At 34.6% G+C, this 23,023-nt stretch overlaps 1 protein-coding gene and 1 long non-coding RNA gene across 6 annotated transcripts in view; one reads left to right on the forward strand and one right to left on the reverse strand.

Moving 5' to 3' along the window:
• Positions 1–23,023, forward strand: part of Kcnt2 (potassium sodium-activated channel subfamily T member 2) — a 349,821-nt gene that overhangs the window by 323,136 nt on the left and 3,662 nt on the right. For all 5 annotated transcript variants that reach the window (XM_029539117.1, XM_029539120.1, XM_029539119.1 and 2 more), the window contains 2 exons: positions 5,899–6,199; positions 17,628–17,712. In XM_029539117.1, the coding sequence (XP_029394977.1) occupies positions 5,899–6,199; positions 17,628–17,712 (386 nt within the window). The remainder of the gene's footprint in view (positions 1–5,898; positions 6,200–17,627; positions 17,713–23,023) is intronic.
• LOC110321415 overlaps positions 1–23,023 on the reverse strand; it is a 50,971-nt gene that overhangs the window by 10,425 nt on the left and 17,523 nt on the right. Inside the window, exon 2 of the long non-coding RNA XR_002380526.1 lies at positions 16,729–16,775. This is a non-coding gene — a long non-coding RNA (uncharacterized LOC110321415). The remainder of the gene's footprint in view (positions 1–16,728; positions 16,776–23,023) is intronic.

The raw sequence follows: 23,023 nt of genomic DNA on the forward strand, positions 1-23,023 counted from the left end.
TCTGTGTGTTGAGCTTGTTTGCAGCATAGTTATTCTCTGCTTCCGTCCTTGTTGCTAGGCATTAACCATTCATCTCTTTATTCTGCATTTTCCCTGGATTTAGATTTTCACTACCCCTTAAGTAGTTGTGTGCGAACTTGGACTATGATGAATGTGAAGCAGAAATAAAAGGAAATAGGGAACATATTAATACTTCATAGGTTAAGTTAAAATAAATGTGTCACTTGTTCAGGGTTAATGATGTATAATTCTGTAACCAAGTGTATACAAGATCATAGATGTTATTTCCTTATTTCAGCATTATTTTTGAGTATATATTGGTACTTTAGAGGATGCTCAGGTTGATACAATTAAATCTATGATGAATAATATATAAAGTCAATATCCCTGCATTGGAAAAATGCCACAGATGTTGAGTTTAATAATGGTAAAGCATTTGACTCTCTGGTATTATCAATCTTATTATTTTCTTTGAATTTTTAAATTTTGGTTCACAAGCAAAATATGAAAAACAAAGATATGTACGTATCTAAGAGTTTTTATTTTGGATACTTGTAAATATATGCAATGTATGCAGCTGTATAAGTCTTATGAATTATGACAACATGAATTTACAAATCATAGTTATTCATATATACTCATCATTCATGTGCATATATATACACACACAACATACACATAAATGTAACAAACAAAAGCTTGTATTTATATACTCTGTGAGACTGAGTTTATCTACAATTTTCTTTTTGTCTGATATCTTATAGAAGCTTGTACTTGAATCTTTTTATTACCTTTTAAATTTATTTATCTGCCAGTTTTCAGCTCTATTGATTCTCTGTCATACTCATTTCCATTGTCAGGAGGCCATTTTTCACTTTCCTTAGGGGCTTCCTTGAACTTAAGAATCTGTCTGACTGCTAAGAACATAGTGGAATACGTGACCCTGTGGCATGGGGAGGCATATTCAGGGTATATGCCCAAGAGTCGTAAGGCTGGGTCTTCAAGTAAATCTATTTCCAATTCTCTGAGGACCCTCCAGATTTTCCAAAGTGGTTTACGAGTTTGTAATCTTATCAACAATGAAGGAGTATTCCTATTTCTCCACATCCTCACCAAAATGTGCTGTCATTCTGATTGGTGTAAGGTGGAATATCAGGGTCATTTTGCTTTGTATTTCCCTGATCACTAAAGACTGAACATTTCTTTAGATGTTTGTCCGTCATTCAAGATTGCTTTATTGTGAATACTCTCTTTAGTTCTATACCTGATTTTTTGATTGAGTTGCTTGGTTTTTTTTTGGGGGGGGGGTGGTGATTAGCTTCTTAAGTTCTTTGTATATTTTGGATATTAGCCTTCTATCAGATGTGATGTTAGTGAAGATTTTTTTTCCCAATCTGTAGGTTGCTGATCTGTCCTGTTGACTATGTTGCCTTAAAGAAGCTTTCCAGTTTCATTAGGTCCCATTTATCAATTCTTGTTCTTAGAGCCTGAGCCATTGGTGTTCTGCTTAGCGAATGAGTTCGAGGCTCTTTCTTACTTTCTCTTCTGTTAGATTCAGTGTATCTGGTTTTATGTTGAGGTCCTTGATCTATCTGAACTTAAGCTTCGTGCAAGGTTACAAATATGGATCTATTTCTATTTTTCTACATACTGACTGCCTTTAGACCAGTAACATTTATTGAACATGCTTTCTTTTTTCCATTGTAAATTTTTGGCTTCTTTGTCAAAGATCAAGTATATATAAATGTGTGGTTTTATTTCTGGGTCTTCAATTCTATTCCATTGATAAACCTGTCTGTCCCTGTACCAATATTATACAGTTTTTAATCACTATTGCTCTGTAGCATATGAAGGTCAGGGATAGTGATTCCCCTAGAACTTCTTTTATTAATAATTGTTTTGGCAATTGTTGATTTTTTATTTTTCCAGATGAATTTGAGAATTGCTCTTTCCAAGTCTTTCAAGAATTGTGATGGGATTTTGATAGGATTTGTGTTGAATCTGTAGATTGCTTTTGGTGGATGGTCTTTTTTACTATGTTAATTCTACCAATCCATGTGCGTGTAAGATCTCTGCATTTTCTGAGGTCTTCTTCAATTTCTTTTTTGAGAGACTTGACGTTCTTGTCATACAGATCACAGCAACAGTTACTGTGATATCTAAACCATACAAAGACCCGACAAAGAAAGAGTACTTCAAGCAAATTTCACTTATTAATATCGATGTAAAAATATTCAGTAAAATTCTCACAAACCATATCAAAGAACACATAAAAGCCATCTTTCACCATGATGAATTAAATTTTATCCCAGGAATCCAGAAATAGTTCAATATAAGAAAGCCCATCAACGTAATCCACCATATACACAAACTAAAAAAAAAACACATGATCATCTCATTTGATGCTAAAAAAGTCTTTGACAAAATCCAACACAGATTCATGATAAAAGTCTTGGAGACATCAGGAATTCAAGGCCCACACCTAAACATAATAAAAACAATATACAGCAAACCAACAGCCAATATCAAATTAAATGGTGAGAAACTTGAAACAATCCCAGTAAAATCAGGGACAAGACAAGGCTGGCAACTCAATCCCTATCTATTCAATATCGTACTTGAAGTTTAAGCTCTAGCAATTAGACAACAAATTGAGATCAAGTGGATACAAATTGGAAAGCAAGAAGTCAAGGCATCACTATTTACAGATGATATGATGGTGTACATAAGCAATGCCCAAAATTCCACTGGATAACCGCTATGGCTGATAAATAGCTTCAGCAAAGTGGCAGGATATATTAACTAAAAAAAAAAAAAGTAGCACTCCTTTATACAAATAATAAACAGTCTGAGAAAGTAATTAGAAAACAACACCATTCACAGTATTCACAAATAGTATAAAATATCTTGGTGTAACTCTTACCAAGCAAGTGAATAATGTGTATGACAAGAACTTCAAATCTATGAAGAAATTGAGGAAGACCTCAGAAACAGAGAGATACCCCAAGCTCATGCATTGATAGTATTATTATAGTAAAATTGGCCATTTTACGAAAAGCAATCTTTAGATTCAGTGTAATCCACATCAAAATTCCAACACAATTCTTCTCAGACATGGAAAGAGCAATTGTCAGTTTCATATAGAAAGACAATAAATCCAGAGTAGCCAAAACAATTTTCACATATAAAGATCTTTTTGGAGAATCATGATCCTTGCCCTCAATCTGTACTACACAGCAACAGTGATAAAGAGCATATGGTATTGTTACAGAGACAGGTCAATAATGGCGTAGAATTGAAGACCCAGTACCCACACATCAATGGGCATTTGTTCTTTGACAAAGAAGCCAAAAATCATGCAGTGGAAATGAGAAATCAACTTCAATAAGTGGTGCAGGTCTAACTGGTGATGTGTATATAAAAGAATAAAAGTAGATTCATATTTATCACCTTGCAGAAAGCTGAAGTCCAAGAGGATCAAGGACCTCAACATAAAACCAGATACACTGAATTGAACAGAATAGAATGTAGGAAAGAGTGTCAAATTCATTGGCACAGGGTGAAATTTCCAGACCAGAACACCATGGCTCAAGTTCTATGATCAACAATTGATATATGTGACCGCATGAAACTGAAAATCTTCTGTAAGGCAAAATACAGCATCAATAGGACAATTTGGCAAACTTAAGATTGGGAAAAAGTCTTCACTAACTCTCCATCTGATAGAGGGCTAATATCCAAACTATATAAAGATATCAAGAAGTTACCAAGTAAAACACCAAATAATCCAATTAAAATCGTCATCATTTGGGAGGCAGGGAGATGAGGAATGAGATGCGGAACTGTGGGAGTGGGGACAAGGAGGCAGTGGTAATGACTGGAATGTAAATAAAGAAAATAATTTTAAAATAAAATAAAATACTCCCTCAAGCAGTGCTATCATATTAAACTGGTGACCTTTCCTTAATTCTACTTTTCCTTGGTTTCTATGTATAAGTCAACTCTATTAATAACATGAGTCATAAATATCGAAAAAGAAGCTTCTAGTAAAAATGTTTTGGTAGTATCCACCATCCATTTCCTTACATCCATACTTCAATATCAGAATTATATCTTCTTGGTTTCCATAAAAATCTATCATCGTTTTTATTCCTATAATTCCAGTTGTGTGTTTCATTTCCTTCTACTTGCTCCTCAAGATACAGTGGTTTTTAATTTTGTTATTTATAAGAGAGACAGAGATAAAGAACATAAAACTGGGTAGATAGGGCGATTAAGAAGATATAGGAGAAGTTGGGGTGAGATAAAATTTATTAAAACCTTTAGGGAAAAAAAAACAATATACAGGTAAACAGTCTTTGTTTTACTGAACTCAGTGTGCTTTCCAAAAGAATTCCACATGTTCTTCCCTAACTTAGTCCTAAGTTTTTCTGGAACATGGATTCATTTTTTCTATCCCAACCGTTCCCACACAAACTCCACCTAGTTACAATTTATTTATATTACCTATATCACTGTTTTTGTTACTTAACTAAGTATTCATCATTATTACTGATATAAATACTTTTTCAGATATTGCAAATTGCTAGGAGAATGGGAGGTATATAGCATGTCTTTATTTTATTTTTTAAATAATTGTAGATAAAATTTGAACAGGAGATAATGTAATTGGGAAATGCTTATCAACCTCAGAGGTGACTTAAGTGTTATGATTTTTCAGACTGAGGATACTAGAAATGCACCAGAATTTTTAGTGAGAATTTGGGAAGAAAGGGGCACACAGGTGAGAATTCAAACATTCACAAAAGTGATCTGAGACACTGGAAGGTCTAAATGATCTATTCCTTATTGTGACTAGTGGCCAGCCCTGAGGTCTATTACTTTGAAAACTACATGTGTGTGTCTATGACATCTGAAGGTCAAGCAAGCTTTCAGCTCTGGAGGGGAACCCTGTGGCAGATTTGTGGGTCTATAAGTCCACTAATCATTGAGGAAACTCTTGACTTGCATTGTATGTTTGCATAGAGGAAGGGACTCCTTCTGTAGAGTTAGATTTCATGTGACTGCCTTGTATAAAAACTAACAGCACTGAGACAGAGAGTCTTTTACTGTAAAACTGAGAATCCACAGAAAAAATAGTAACTCTGAAGAGACTTGGTGAGTTTCTTCACGGCTTATCCTTCTAAGAAAAGGAGCCTGTAATCCCTTTAGTGGTTGTCCTTAGAGGTATTTCTGGAAAAGTGGCTGTTATGTAGATGCTGTGAAACAAAGTTTAATCAAAATGTTTTATGTTATGAATAATAGATACATGACTAAAAGTGATTTAAGTTTAGTCTAAGTACATATGAGAATTAAGAGAAATTCACATTTTTCACAAAAGTTTATTTTCAGTCATATGTAGAAAGAGCATTAATTTAAAAATATTCAAATGAACTTACCCGAAAATTGATTTTATATAGTATTTATGTTTCATCTGAAACATTTGTGGCAGAATTAACATGCAGATTTCATGGACTGTATGTAAATGGAGTTATAAGATATCATAGTATATGTTTAAAATACCTGTGATCTAACAATCAGTTTTATGTGTGTATGTGTGTGTGTGTGTGTGTGTGTGTGTGTGTGTGTGTGTGTGTGTGTTTAAAGTCACTAAAAAAAAAAAAAGAACTAGCACTGGGAAGATCCAGATGTTTTAACAATTAAGAATGAGCTCCAGAAAAGTTTCTGCAAGTTGATTAGTAAAAGATGATAGAATGGAATGTCTTTATTTTGTTTTTACTGTTGAAACTCTCACATGTAGATATATAATTATACCAAGATCATGCAAACAAGTTATTTAAATTCTAGGCAATGACTATTCCTAAAGTACGTAATTATCTATATTCGTTTCCCTTAAAGTCTCAAATATCCATTAGTGTGGAAGAGTGGGAAGACACCAAAGATGTCAAAGACCCAGGACACCACCGCAGCATTCACCGCAACTCAACCTCTAGTGACCAGTCAGACCATCCCTTGCTGCGAAGGAAGAGCATGCAGTGGGCCCGAAGGCTGAGCAGAAAAGGGCCAAAGCACTCCGGTAAAACTGCAGAAAAAATAACTCAACAGCGACTGAACCTCTACCGGAGGTCAGAAAGACAGGAACTTGCTGAACTTGTGAAAAACAGAATGAAACACCTGGGCCTCTCTACGGTGGGCTACGGTATGCTCTTTAAAACTCCTATACACCTCAGCCTGTTATTTCTTCTTGCTACTAGTCGCACAATTAACTTTGATATAGGAAAGGACTGATTTTTGTTTGGCAGGGAATGCACATGACACTTTGAAGAAAATCGCATTTTTGTGTGTGTACAATATTTAAGTAACAAACATTGCTAAAAAGTTAGCATTAGTTCATTAGGCAATGTTTGGACCCAGCACGGCAATGCCCTACTTTAAATTATTCATAAAATTTGAAGTGAATTTTGCTTCCACTTTGGACCTATAAAAACTAAGCCTTAAAACTTTGGATTGTCTAATACTTAGCTAAGATTTACATAGGTCTATCTGTATACATTATCTCTCTGCCTCTCATTCCCTGTCTGTCTCTGTCTCTCTGTCTCTCTGTCTGACTCTGTCTGTCTCTCTCTCTGTCTCTCTCTCTCTCTCTCAGCATACATACATACACAGTAGACACAAATATCATACCTATCTAAATTCTAGATCCTGAGATGAAATGAATTTGAGGTATTGCAAGTAACTAACAATAGTAGCCATTGGAGAGCTCTAACATAGAAAATAAGTTTAGTTTCTTAATGAAAGACTTCAAAGGGCTTATTTATTTTTTATTTAATTTTTTTGAGATTTTAATATAATTATAACATTACTCCTTTCCATATCTTCCCTTCAAACTCTGCCATATACAATTTCTTACTTTCCTTCAAATTCATGGCCTATTCTTCCATTAAATGTTATTGTATTCATATATGTATATGCATATAGATATGTATTTCTAATATAACCTCTTCAGTTCATATTGTATCACTTGTATATATATTTTATGTGCTCACCATTTGGTTCTATACAGCCAATTGGTGTGCTCGTCCCTGGAAAAGATCATTTTTCTTAGTTATTCTTTTCTGGAGTCTGTTGCTTTGAAATCTTTATTTTTGAAATAGAAATTGTGTTTTAACTGATAGAGTAAAAGTTTTATAAATAATTCCCATTTTATATATTAATGATTTTAAATTTAAAAAACTTAATGAAGCAATGTACTGACCATGTTAGAAATGCCATTATCATTATTCAAGTTTTACTGCAGAAATGTGCTTAACAGACTAATAACAAAACTTGTAGACATGCCATAGGGGTAGAGGAAATTCCACACAGCCCCACTACTAGATGTCAAATGACATGATGTCAGTGGATGCTTACTGAGCCAGAATCCTTTGCTTTTATGACAAATTCCCCTATATTTTTTCCATACAGTACAGATCTACATAATGCATATGTAAGCTAAACTGAACTTAGTAAAATTTACTCACACTGGAAAAGGAATGGAGGAATTTGGTCAGACAAAGAGACAAATATGATATAGATTCAGCCATCACATATAAAATTCAAGAAAATATAAAACTAATTCAAAAGAAACTTAGTCAAGTAGCCAAGGACAAATGAGGTATTTTCTTTTGGTTTTTCGAGACAGGGTTTCTCTGTGTAGCCCTGGCTGACCTGCAACTTACTCTGTAGACCAGGCTGGCCTTGAACTCAGAAATTCGCCTGCCTCTGCCTCCCAAGTTCTGGGATTAAAGGCTTGTGCCACCACCTCCCGGCACAGATGAGGTATTTTCATTGTTTATATATACTTATATGTACATATGAGTGCACATATAAACATATTTCCTCCTACTCTCTTCATTATCATCCTATCTTGAGATTTTAATCATTTAAGTTTGAATTTAAAAGAAGTTGCTTTTGGTATTTTGGGGATTTCTGCATACATTTTTTCATAATTGCTTAGAGCGATTTGATCAGCTACTTGTTTTCTCTTCATAATTTTCCTCCCAGAGGTGGATGATTCTGCTCAAAGACTCCCATTTGAACTTGCATCAGTTGGAGTTCCTCATATAATGACATTTGTAATGTGTTTTTCTTAACTGCAGTAAAGACACATCTGTACCCAAAATTTTAATAGAAATGCATTTAATATGTTACATTAAGATATAAATTCAAAATTCAGAATGACATTACAGAAATTCACCACTGGCTACTAGCCAATTAGAATGAGATGATTTGATTTTTAATAAATTAATTTTCTATTTTTACCTTTTATAGATTGCCAAGTTTCTATTTCTTTTAATTGAAAGATCTATCAAATGATTATTCCTCTGAATTTCAGCTGTTTCACAAATGTTGTAAATCCCTGTTAGTGCGTAAGCACAATGGCATACTGCATCTTGGCTTGTAGGAATATGAAAATGCCTGAGCTTACTACATGTGCATTGCCTAAGAAAGCAGCAAGGATTTATATGGAAATCTTTCTTAGGCACCTTGGGATTTACTCATATTCTATTTGTATGGAAATTAGATAATCTTTTTGCTCATGATAATTCTCATAGTGGAAAACATTCTGTCCATTTATTTTCTCTACCCCCTCTCCCATTCATATGTGTACACGAAGATGCACTTTTCTATTCTACAACATTTACTGAACACCTGTGATCTCAGGTTATGAGAACAGAATTTAGAATATAAAATATTATGGTCTTCTAGACCTGTTCCCTTAATAATAACTCAATCCACAAAATCAACATCACTATGGTGTCTCTAGTAACAGGAAAGGAACTCTTTAAGATACTAGGAATTGTGTTGACTCAGACAAGAACTCCTTATAAATAAAGTTCATAAAACACTGTTAGAACAATATGTTAATTTTTATGTGCTTGAACATTTTCCCCCAAAAATTTTTTATACGTTTTCTTATGTATAAACTGAAAATAGTCATTGGTACCACTGAGATAACTGCATCCACAGAATGATTAGTAAACCAGATTTGGGTAGCATGAACAGTAGTGGCAGATATTTAGGTATAGTAGATAAAATATGAGTGGCTCTAAGTAAAAGAAAACATAAGCATGGCATATGTAGAATAGAAATTTTCTGATTTCCATGTAAATGAATACTGTTAAGATATTAGATTGTAGATTCTCTTGGAAGGCCTGCTTTCTCTGCAATTAGAATCCTTACCTTCACTGTCCTTGTCTGAGGAGCTGAGCTACATACCTCTCTCAATTATTTTAATTCCTTACTCTGATCTCACTAAGGCACTCAATAGGACATATGCTTGTTCCACAGGCATTTGCTTCACATGGCTGCATTCTGGCCTCCTAACTTTGTTGGATTGGGACTCACCCTGATAGCCTACTGATCCATAAGATCAGATGACACAACCAGCTGAACTTGCACTCAGATTCATGAATATCAACATCCTTAAAGAGACAGTATCAGCTCCACCAATCAGATGTCACACCTCAGCTATTGCAATCATCCTAAATATTGCTATCTTAACACTTGCCTGGGCTGCTTCTCCATTTTTCAGGTCAGACAATACAACTATGTAGACCTTTAAAATCCAAACCATCATGTTCTCAAGACTAGCTACTGAACACCTGTCTGTTTTTCATGCCACCGGTCCTGAAATATATACATCTCTACTAACTTAGATCACTCACTGATGAGGCCAGAGGCTCTAATTTTTCCTAGACAAACTGAGATTCAAGTATCTAAACTCTAAACTAGCCAAGTAAAGGTAAAAAAAAAACCAGATCTACTTGCTCATTCAACATGAAGAGTTGATGTATGTTAGTGCAGAAACTCATATCAAAAGACACCACCAATGATCTAATGCTATGCACTGGTTGCAACAGAAATATACAAGCAGTACAAAAAATTAAGGCAATACACATTCAACCGTTGTGTCCAGGTCACAGAGGGATCCCCAGGAGAACTCTAAGAAATGCTGACCCGATGTAATGAAACAAGAGAGTCTTTTATTAATTCCAATCAGACTTGGATCACAATCCTTCCCACAGCAGTGCAACCCCTCGCCTAGGGATTTTTATACAAGCATAATCAGGAGTTCTTTGGACTTTAGGGTGTCAGGGGAAGTAAGAAGGGAAGTCATCTTTCAAACATGATATCATTTGTTCAGGCAGTGGGGCTGAATCGCACAACTAGGAGGGGACACTCTTTAGACCTGGGAAATAACTTTATGGTGCTATCAGGAACTAGTGTGTTTTTACAACTAGCCACAGCTGTCTGTGAATTGTTGATTACTTTCCTTTAATGGCCCAAACATCAGACCCTTATTTCTTCGATCTTCCCACTGATAGGCACCAACTGCACTGGGAAGTACTTAGCCATCAATCAGTGAGAATGCCAGCTTTGGCAACAGGGGGACCAAGAGAGATTGTTGTTTTTCTATTCTTAAGCAGGCATCTGTTGCTCCACCCCGTGGGGGAGGGGTTCATTAGGGAGTGCCTCTATGAAAATGGGGATAGCAATATTCCAGTGCCAGATCAGGTCTTCTCAGAAAGGCTGTGGAGAGGAGCCCTGTGTTAGCTGTGAGAAAGAGCCCTGTGAGGGGGGAGGGGAAGTTCTTCCAGCAGCAAAAAAGTGCAGAGGCAGGCTGCCTGTGTCTCTGCACGATAAAAAGTCCCACCAACCTCATAGTAACAGTATCTAGTGAAAGCAACAAATAAGCCAATGGAAGTTCCTGTAAAGTCGTAGGCCACAAATTGAGACATAATGCAAATCTCAACAAATGTAAGTAATTTGAAGTATTTTTGAATACTCTTTATATTCTATTTGAATACAACAGATTAAAGCTTCAAATCACAGTAGAAAATAGCCTATAGAAACTGCATGAGCTCACAGAGATTAAATAATCCACTATTACACAATGGATTTGTCACAGTTAAAATTAAGATAAGGATTTAAAATGTTTTCGGGAAAAAATGAAATTTGAAATACAACAAAATTTCTAAGTCACAATCAATACAGACTCACTGGGGGAAGTGTATAGCTCTAATGACTTCTATCAAGAAATCATAGAGATTACAAATTAATGACTTAATGGTCTACCTTAAGAACTTAGAAAAATAAAAATACACCAAACCTCAGAGCAGAAGATGAGAGTACTTTTTTAAAAATGCCAAAAATAAAAAAAATGCCAAAAATTAATGAAGTAGAAAATTTAAATAATATAAAGAACCACCCCATACTCTAATTCCCCCTAGACTTTTTGTTTGTTTGTTTTGTTTGTTTGTTTGTTTGTTTTTACAAGACAGGGTTTCTCTGCATAGCCCTGGCTTTCCTGAAATTCACTCTGTAGACCAGGCTGGCCTTGAACTCAGAAATTTGCCTGCCTCTGCCTCCCAAGTACTGGACTTAAATGCATGTGACACCATGCCCTGCTTAGACTTCTTATTTCACATCTCCTTTCCAAAATAATGCTCATTATGGGTTGATTGTTTGTCCATTTAACTCACTAAGTGCTAATTAGTGTTGCTAGTATATGTGCTTGGCTCTGAGCCAAATAATGAGAAATGGAAAATATACCAATTGCCACACTCCTAAAGAAATTACTTACTCTCCAGTGACACTCATTACCTACCTAGCTCATTCTCTAGAGGCAGGATTTTTAGGAGGACCTCCACATTTCATGCTGGAATCTTTAACTTGATTGATCTTGTGTAGATCTTATGCATGTATATATATATATATATATATATATATATATATATATATATATATATATATGTGTGTGTGTGTGTGTGTGTGCATGTATGTATGTATTATACATGTATACAACATCCAGGATTTTCCTAGAACTCTTCTCCATCTTTCGGCAGTTACATTCTTTCTGCATACCTCCTTAGAGATGCCTGGGAAGTCTGCTGAATGTTGGCTTGATACAGAAGTCCCTTTTATGGCTGAATATTTAAAATTGCATATTTTAGCACTTTGAAAACTAATGAAATTCTGAATTGACAATTACCCACTATGATAAAAAGTTGCTGATTAAGATTGGACAGCATAAAGCTATAATACAAACATAAGTATGTTGAAGGCATATTGACAATATGACCATGTAGATAACATATTAATATGGTTAATAAACTTATCAATAGAACTATCACTTCCCTAGCCATAGATTTTGAGCTTATTTATAGGACTGGGCTGTGCTTTCCCATGTTGAAGTTACAAATACAATCATGAGAACAAGTAATTACCCTTATAAATATTCTTGCAATTATTGAACCACTGGGAACATTTTACTTAAGAGGTCAGTTTGGTAATTTGTAGTGTCCAGTCCACAGCTGGATAAAACCACTGGTATATTTTCTCCCCGAGCAGCCTGTACAGTACCCTGTTGCACTACTCAGGGAACAAGAAGGAAGAGTGTTAAGACCAACGTATGGATGCTTCAATCCTTCTTGGGGGGGGGGGGGCAAAATAGAGAGATTATGGAGAAAAAGTGGGTAGCAAAGACTGAAGGAAAGGTCATCCAGAGACTACACCACCTGGGGTAGTCCATATACAGACACCAAATCCAGATACTATTTTGGATGAAAGAAGTGCTTGCTGACAGAAACCTGATATAGTTGTCTCCTGAGAAGCTCTATCCTAGCCTGACAAATACAGAGGCTGATGCTCCCAGCCAACCACTGGGTTGAGCACAGGATCCCCAACGGAGGAGTTAGAGAAAGGACTGAAGGAGCTGAAGGGGTTTGCAACCCATAAGAACAACAACAATATCAACCAAACAGACTCCCCAGAGCTCCCAGGGACTAAACCACCAACCAAAGAGTACACTTGGAAGTACTCATGGCTTCAGCCGCATATGTAACAGAGGATGGCCTTGTTGGGCATAAGTGGGAGGAGAGACCCTCGCTCCTGGGAAGGGTTAATGCTCCAGCATAAGGAAATGCCAGTGGAGGAGGCTGGAGTGACTGGGTAGGTGGAGGAACATCCTCATAGCAGTAGGGGGAAGGTGGACAGGATAGAGGGTTTCGAGAGAGGAAATTGGGAAAGGGGATAGTATTTGAAATGTAAATAAATAAAATATCCAATAAAAACAGAGAGAGAGAGAGAGAGAGAGAGAGAGAGAGAGAGACTGAAAAATAAAGAAGGAAGAGTTTCTTCTAGGTTAATTCAAGATTCATTTCTCTCTGTTCTTCAAGCAAAGTATATGGTGTCTTCAGCAATAGGGATTTATCATCAAGTTATGATGGACCACCAAGAACCATGTCAATGGCCTCTATTGTCTCTATTGTTCTGGGTGACTCTGGGACCTTATTAACCAGTAACATGTTTGAATGTATGCCTGTCTTAGAGATGTTTTTAATAATTCATGTCTCCTAGAAGCAGCATTATTAACTAATGTGGGATCAAATGAATAAAAGCTACAAATGGCACATATAATGGTGTGATTTCATTTGGTTTCCTCATACAACCTAAAATTTTTATAATATACCTTATACCCTTAATTCACAATTTCTTGATTGCTATGAATATTGACCACTTTTTAAAATCCTATTTGGTCAATATAATTTTCTGTAACAATTTGCATCTGATACTCCTGAAAGTTGCTGTGAAACTGTCTTCTATAAACATCAGGTATAAAGTCTCACCAATATATATTTGGAAATAACATCAATGGACACAATCACGTGGAAGAGGGAAAGGTCCTGGGGCTTCAACCCTCTATACAAAGAACTACAAGCAATTTAGGAATGCTGAGAGCAGGAGAAATGATCTTCCTCAGGGTACAGCACAACATTGGTTATCAAATAACAAATGGTCAACTCTTGGCTTATATACATACAAGTGAAATTCTACAGACTGAATAGTCTGTGTTTATGTATTTAAGAACACATATACATGCACACACACACACACACACCACACACCACACAAGCACGCACAACAACAACAATAACAACAACAACAATTAAAATGGAAAAGAGTTGTGGAAGGGCTTGGAGGGAAGTAAGGAAAGGTTAAAAGTGTATAATGATATTATCATCTCAAAAATTAATAAAAGAAAATTTAGAAGTCTTATTTTTCACCTGTACTTCTCTTTTGAAATTTGTCTTCTCAAGCCCTACACAATTTGGGGAGTATTTGATTTTTTTGCAGTTCTTTATAAAGTTTTGCTAATATTCTCTTGTCTGAAGTACATGGCAAAGATTTTTCTCTCATTCTGTGGCCTATGTGTTTGGTTCCCTTGGCTGTGCCAAGGATTTCATGTAGTCCCATTCACTGTTCCCTATCCCACTAAAGCCCTGTTAGAAAGCTCTTTTCCACATTGCTATCCTGAGTAGAAATATTTTGTTTATTTTAAATTGAGTTTCATGTCAGATGAAAGACATGAGTCTAATTTCATTGTTCTGTAAGTGTATGTCTAGTTTTATTAGCACCATTTGTTGAATTGCCAGTCTTTTTCCACTGTATGCAAAAACAATTTCAATGGCAGTAATTTTTACTATATGGAATTTTTCAGCTTTCTATGGTCAGAGTTTAGTTATCTTGACAAAGTATATTCATAGATTATTAATATAGTTTTGATGCTAGGTAATAGAATCTTGATTCTCTGGTCCATGAAAATATACATAAGGAATATCTGTTTTCCAGTAAGTACTCAACACAATATGTTTGTATGTTTGCCATGGTCAATGATAATTATTGAAGGCTCTTGATACATCAAATCTACTCTATTCCTCATATAGAATTGAGAAATAACTGAAATATTACCAAATAAAATGACTGATTGTGGTTAAAGCAATAGTGTGTTGCCAATGAAACAGTTGGTGAATGTCGTCTGATGTGTGTCTACAATAGAGGTTAAAAAAAAAAAAACAAACACACTTATTCATTCTCAAGTGCAATATCACAAAGAGGACTGAGGGCCTAAGATGAAGTGTGGTAGACAAGGAACAGGCCACACTGTACTGTACTTGTAGGCAGACTTAAAAGAAAGGGTTTAACTCACCATCTATTTTAACTTAAATCAGATGGATGGCATTCAACTTCCATGAGGGCAAGTCATTGAGGAGTGAAGAAAGAAACTGGAATTGCTGGTTCTGAGTGTGATCACATCCATCCTAGCCTTGATTTAAAACTTGTGAACTCTCTAAGTATACTACCACCATGCTCAATATCATTCTTACCGCTAATTGCACAACAAATGTGTTCAGTATGATGTGTTAAAATAAGCTAGTTGAGGGAACCAAACTATTGACAAAATAACTGCATCCATTATCAGAAAACATAATTATCTAGACAGATTTGTGACAAACAAAGAGAGCAACACTAGCCAGTAGCTTGTATCTAAAAGTAAAATGAAGACTCTCTGTTAATGATGGAGTATGGCTGTATCCACACTGAGCAAGAGGCTCTCTGTTAAAAATCATTTTCCTTGTATTGCAGTTCAGGAATGTTGTTCTTTATTTATGAAATTGAGTTGTTCATACTCAAAATAAATGAAATTTTTTCTAGTCTACCTACTATCTTTCAAAGTGTTATGATTTAGGGTCCAGAGAACATCATCAATTGGGTACCTCTGAAAAGAACTTGTTATAATTCAGACAAAAAGAATTTTTGTCAGAGAACTATGAATCAAACTTATTTTCATAGAGATATATGATCTTGATAATGTCATGTCAGTATAATGTGATTTATATTTGAACTGTAACTATTTCTAGTATAAACATGATTTTTATAACAAATTGGAATTTCAAACTCTAGCCTGTTGATTTAGCCATCCATTCCTAAGTATGATTCCAGACTTAAGAAATAAGATTTCCACCTGCATATGACTTTCAAATAAATCATTATTTGAGTAGTTCACATTCAATTTTTAGGCCAAGCTTGTGTTAAGCAGTTTGTTTGCTGGTTGTGGTTTATATATTCTTAGGCATTCTTTGTTTTTTCCTGGCAACCCTGACCATAAGAGAGAATTCAGATTTTTTTTCCTGTATCTACTCCATCAATTAACAACTGAACATAATTTTACTGGTAAACTTTTGGTTGGCTCAACTATTTTGTCATTTGTCTGTCTTGTGAGATACTAACATTGATCTGTAGATTTTAAAATAAGTTTGCATATCAATTGAACTAAAGTAGAATATATTATAGCATTTCAATGGCATATTTCTACTGGAATGAATGTAATAAATTACATTATTTTGTGGGATTAGAGTTTCAGTACAGCAAAATGTTTACCAGGTTCATCAGTGTTGGCCTAGCATGAACTTTAATGAAGTAATTAGATATGGAAGAATTTCTCTTGGTAAAGAAATAATATTAGACTTTTCTTCAAACTTACTAATTTAATATTTCCTTCAAGAACTATGCTGATTTACAACTGTAGTAACTAGAAATATACTAATACTCTGGCTGGATTTTGGGGGTGTGGTTAAGTATATCAACAAACTTTATCCCTAGAAAGAAAGGTAGTCATTGAAGTATGTGTCCATATGACTTTATCCTCTCATCTTACAATACTCTTAGATTGTAGAACATCAAAAGTGACAAAGCTGTTCACATTAAAAAATAATTATTCCTATGCCTTTTGTGCAGGTGAGATTCTTATTGCTGCATTTGATACTTGAGGTTGGATATATTTAAAGAGATGTTCATTTAAGTCATACTATTGGACATGACAATTCGAATACAGTTTGAACTCACCAGGTTGCAGATTTTTGATGGCCACTTGGCTATGCCACATCAAAGATCTGTGGGTTTAATAGAAAATTACAGGATCAGATAAGAAGTCAACTTGTATGGGGCAGATGGAATATATGCTTTTTAAAAACAATTTTAACTTATAAGAAACTCAGGATGTAGCATAGTGCTCTGAGGACATTAATTTCAGTACCTAAACTGATTTCTAGCAATTCCCAATATGGCCAAGGACAACCAGGCTTCCAATTCAAGAGCCTCAAAGTAGAGCTAAACATTCAATGGATACTTAAAGCATAGCACCTCCATTTTGTTGTTTTTAAATAAAATCATATGCCAGAGTAACCCCTTTAAAATATGTTTTTTTAACACAGGATTCTTTGCATTCTTAGAGAAAAAATTCTGCCATGAATACACACATATTAAACTATGCATATTGTCACACTATCTCTAATATGCTCTAAATATATCTGCCTAGATTAGTTTTTCAGGGAATTTCCTATATCAACATTATCCGGTATGATGTTTACTTCTAATTATATTTAATTATTATATAGGGAGATGAATCAAGGAATATCCCATTTCCATTTCTTTAGAAAAATTGCTTTTTAATCATAACAGTTTTCAGGAGAGATTATAACTATGGTAATGCTGAACAGAATTAGATACTTTCTTTTTATCATCTACTGGAATAAAAAGTAGGTACTTCACAGATATTTCCAAAAGCAGAAATGCAAAAACCAAATCTACATTTATTAAAACAACAACAAACAAAAACAAAAACCAAAACAAAACAAACAAAAACTAACCAAGTTCTCGTTGAAAACTACGTTATTGGAACACAAGTACAGTAACTGGTAATTTTGTGTGAATCATAACAAACTTGATATTTTATTTCATTTTAGATGAAATGAATGACCATCAGAGCACCCTTTCCTATATCCTGATTAATCCGTCTCCAGACACCAGGCTTGAGCTGAATGATGTTGTGTAAGTTGATTTCATGGAATGTACTAGGGATATATAAGCTACTAATTTTCCTTATGGTTTATTCACTAATAGAGTCCCTTCTTTGTTTTCATGATGAGCATGCTTAGAAAATGCAATTTTGGCAAAAATGCATATCTTTGTGCTTCTCTATGTAGTGCTATAAAGTATAGAATTATTATAAATGGGGTTTTTGAATGAGGGAGTAGTAGTGAACGTTCTCTAGTCTCTGGGCAAAAGTACACATGCAAAAATAAGAGAAAATCTATACTATAAGTGGAGAATACCTCACAGGAAAAGTGAAGTATGCAACAATATATCCTTCTAGAGATTTTTAAATTTCTATAAGCAAAAATAAAATACAAAAAGAATACAATAAAAAAGAGTCAGAGAGAAATTTCATGCACCAAAACATTGGTTCTTAATGTTTCTAATGATGTGAATTTTCATATTATTATTACTGTTATTATTATTATTGTTATTGTTATTATTAAATTATTTTATATATTTACATTCCAAAAGTTGCCCCCTTCCAGGTCCCCTCTCCCCAAGTACTTCTTGTTGTCCTCCCTTCCCCCAACTCAGAGATGATATTTCCCCACTTGGCTACCCACCCCCACCTCACCCTCAGGAGAATCCCTCTTTCAAGTTTCCAGAGGATTAATTGCATCTTCTCTCACTGAGGCCATACAAGGCAGTTCTCTGCTACATATGTGCCAGGAGCCACGAAACAGTCCATGTATGCTCCTTGTTTTTTGCCTTAGACTCTGGGAGCTCTGAGGGATCCGGGTTAGTTGACACTGTGGTTCTTTCTGTAGGATTGCAATCCCCTTCTGCTCCTTCAGCCCTACCTCTAACTCTTCCATATTGGTACCTGACCTCAATTCAATGACTGGCTGTAAGTATCTGCATTTCTCTCAGTCAGTTGATGATAGAGTCTTTCAAAGGACAGCCATGCCAGGCTCCTGTCTGTAAATATGGCCTCAATAATAGTGCCAGAATATGGTGTGCACATGTAAGTTGGGTCCCAAGTTGGCCTGGTCATTGGGTAGCCTTTCTTTCAGTCTCAGCCCCACAACCATCTGGCCTTGGACTTTGTTTTTGGTTGAGTGGTTTTTAACGATTATTTCTATTTTCTTAGGTTTTGGGGACTGTTTAGATAGTTTACCTATTCTTTGGTTTGTGGTCTCTAGAAAATCATCCATTTCATCTAGATTTTTCAGTTTTCTTTGTGTATAGACTTTTGTAGTAGGAATTAATGATTTTTTTAAAAATTTCCTCAGTTTCTGTCCTTATGTCTTCCTTCTCATTTCTGATTGCATTAATTTGGATAAGGGTTTACCATTCTTGTTGATTTTCTTAAAGAATCAGCTCTTGATTTTCTTGATTATTTTCATCTTTAAATTTTTTTCAAAATGGTTGATTTCTACCCTGATTTTGATAATTTCCTGCAGTCTACTCCAATTGGGTATATTTCCTTCTTTTTGTTCAAGAGCTTTCAGGTGTGCTGGTAAGTTTCTAGCATAGGATATCTCTAATTTTTTGCCAGTGTACTTACTGCTATGAATTTTCCTCTTAGCACTGCTTTTATTGTGTCCCATAAGTTTGGGTATGCTGTGTCTTCATTTTCATTGAATTCTAGCAAGTATTTAAATTCTTTATTTCTTCCTTGACCAAATTATCACTGAGTAGAGAGCTTTTCAGTTTCCTTGAGTATGTGGACCTTCTATTCTTTAGTTCAAAATTTACACTAATAGTAAATGAGAATTTCTCTTTTCCTACATTTTTTAAGCAGTATTTGACTTCTGATCTTTTTGATAACAGTCATTCCAATATATGTGCAACAATAATCATTTTGGTTTTGATATTATTCATCTACTGATTGAGTGTTTTTAGAATATTTTTATATTCTTATTGGGAATTTATATGACAACTGTTGTTTCAAGTCATTTGTACATTATTTATTTTTTATTTACATTCATACTTTTAGTGTTTTGCTGTTGTTAGATTGATTGGACTTCCCATAGGTTCTAGAGATTATATCACTTACTAAGTGAATGACTCAAAAACCATCTCCCACCTTGTAATTCTTATTTGGGTGATCATTTCTTGGCTGTCCATAAGTTTTTGGCTTGGTAGCATACCATTTGACAAGTTTGCTTCCTTCTTCCTTGTGCTTTTGGGTTCTATTTTCTTATAGAAATCAATTTATTTGCATATATATAATAGAAGTCACATTTAAATAATTTTATTGAAAAATAAGCATAAAATGCACATTTGAGATACACAATTTAATGTCTTTAAATATTTCTGGTGGCTATACAGAAATTATCAACTTTGAAATGATCCAACTTTGGAATAGTTCATACTTCTCTAAAGAAGTTCTGCACCATCATATGGGTTAAGCAATCAATTTCCATCTTCTGCTCTCTTACTGATGTCCTTACTTATTAATCTATATTCTGTTTTAAAGGTGTCATAGTTAGGGTTTCATTGCTGTGAAAAGACACTATAACCAAGGCAATTCATACAAAAGTAACATTTAAATAGACCTGGCTTCCAGTTTCAAAAGTTTAGACCTTTATCATCATGGTGGGAAGCAAGGCAGCCTATAGGCAGGCATAGTGCTGGAGAAGCTGAGAATTCTACATCTCAATCCAAAGGAATCAGAAAGAGACTGGCTTCTCCAGGAAACCAGCAGGAAGATCTATTTCACATTGGGAGAAGCTTGAGCCGAGGACCTCAAAACCCACTGTCCAGTAACATAGTTCCTCCAACGAGACCACATTTCTTCCAATAAGGACACACTTCCTAATTGTGTCACTTCATGTGGGACAACAATTCAAATTCATGAATCTATGGGGACCATCAAAACAAGCTTTATTTTATTCACAATGTTTAAAGCCAATAGTATCTTATAGTATTTATTCTTTTATTATTTCATTTCTATATTAACAAATTATAATAACAATTTAATCATATAGCAGTGTCACAGTATTTACTTTCAAATAATATTCAGAACAAATAGACCACATTTTATTTTTTCATCATTGTTGTTTTAACATTTGTTTCTCTTTTTGGACTCCTAGGATATAGTTTTATGACTCTTTTGTGGATGCATGTTTTCACTGTTTTTAAGATATACTTGGCAGTAAATTTGCTGTGTATATGTTGATATTTTTTCCCATTTTAAGGATAAACTATTTAATGAATTAGTTGTACAAGATTGTCTCTCTAATAGTGTAATGGTGTCCTAATAAACACGTCATATTTTATTGTCTATTTATGATTTTTAATTATTTTATGTAGTTGTTCAAAATTTCATACACTTATACAATGAATAGTGATTAAATCCTTTTAACCACCAACTTCCATCTCTTTTTGTAAACCATCCAACTCATATTCCACCTACCTTTTGGTTCTCCTTATATTATTACCCGTAGCTTTAGCCCTCTGAGTCCAATTAGTGACAAGTGTGTGCATGTTAGAGAACCATTCACTTATGCATGGACAATCTACTAGTGACATCATCCTTAAAGATAAGTGACTCTGCATTTCTCAGCATTCACCAACTTCCAATAGTTCTTCATCTATTGGTGGGATCTCTGGAGTGGAGCATCACTCCATTGATTTCTACCTGCTAAAAAGGATCTTTTCTAACTATGGCCAATAGCAACATAAATATGTGGATATAGACATAAATATTTTGAAGGCAGTTTCACAACATGACCATTTAGTGAAATCCTACCATTTGGTTCCCATGTAATACTAATAACCTCACCAATCATAGACTTTAACCAGCTTTACAATACCAGCCATGAAATTCCTCCTATGGAACAGGGAACAAATCAAATGAAAAAGTGATTAGTTAGTATAATTATAAGACCATTTTTGCACCAGGGGCACAACTAGCCTTGTAGACTGATATTGTAGCATGTGGTGTCCTGTGATTGGTATCTTGAAGCAAAATATGTGGTAGATTACTATCTAATTAGGGTAGAAAACAAAGATGTTCCCCAAAGACATTGGAAGTTTATTTCAAATACAGCTAGTGTCCTAGTGTGTTTCCTCTGTTTTCTGCTGCTAGTTGTATACTTAGATTTACATTACTATCCTTTAACAATTTTTAGTTGATTTTTGTGTATGGTGAAATGTAGGATACAATTATATGGTTTTGTTCAGTTTTCAAAGAACCATTTTTTTTAAAGGAAAATCTTCTTTCTTCTCTTCAAGTTCTTGATCCTCTGTTGCAAATTTAGTCATTTGAAAATACATTTGCTTGTCTAAATGCAACTACCATGCTGTGTCACTTCCTTACTATAGACTGGAAGCATAGTTTGCTAAAGGTGTAAGCATTGTAATGTTTCCAGCTTTTTTGGATTTTGCTCAATACTGCATTATTACCTGTCACTGAAATGCATAAAAACATTTAGTATATGTAATGATAAAGCTTTAACTGTAGCTTGTTTTATACAAAGATGTGCATGGCGAGAAGAATAAAGTGGATATCAAATGGTGGGGTAGTACTCAGTTTTAGAGTAAAATAAGAGACATTTCCTCCCCCCTCAAAAAAGTTACTAGAAAAGTATATTAAAAAGGAAATCATTGTCTGTACCTCAAAATTGGAAATAATTCCTGAATTATACCTAACATAATCAGATACAAAGTTTTTTACTGTAATAAAATAGGACATTTTTGTAATCTGGTGGGTATGAGTGTACGCTATTGTCATGATAAAAATTACATTTGATTGTGTTGAATTTATAAAGGACAAAACATTGTGGAAGAACTTTATATTGTACCTGGCTCCATCTTTAAGGCTTCCTTTTGTATGTTACTATAATAAAATTTAGTAACTCTTTTATTTCCCATCCATATTTGTACATCTTCTTTCCTTAAACTCATTTACAAGAACAATTTTTAGGAAGTCTACAATCTACCTCATATCTTAATGTGAATATTCTTTTTCTAAATAATAACTGATTTTTCTGTTGGTTTCCTTAGTCAGGCTCATTCTATCTGTATGTCATAATACATCAAGCCTACACAACAATCATGCATGATTAATATTAGCAGCATATTAAAATTGTTATCGTTAATCTCTTGGCTCTATTACCATGTTTTTCCATCACATATATATGTGTGTGTGTTTATTAGTTCAAATGAACTTGAGACAGCTGATAACTAGGACATTTAGCATACAGCTAGCCAGGCATGTTTGTGAGGAATTCCCTGTTCTTTAAATAGTCTTTTTTTTTTATTTAATCAAAAATATCAATTTAAGTGCCAGGAAAATATGGTTCTCATATTATTG

The sequence above is a fragment of the Mus pahari genome, chromosome 5 (assembly GCF_900095145.1).
Source record: "Mus pahari chromosome 5, PAHARI_EIJ_v1.1, whole genome shotgun sequence".
Lineage (NCBI taxonomy): Eukaryota > Metazoa > Chordata > Mammalia > Rodentia > Muridae > Mus > Mus pahari.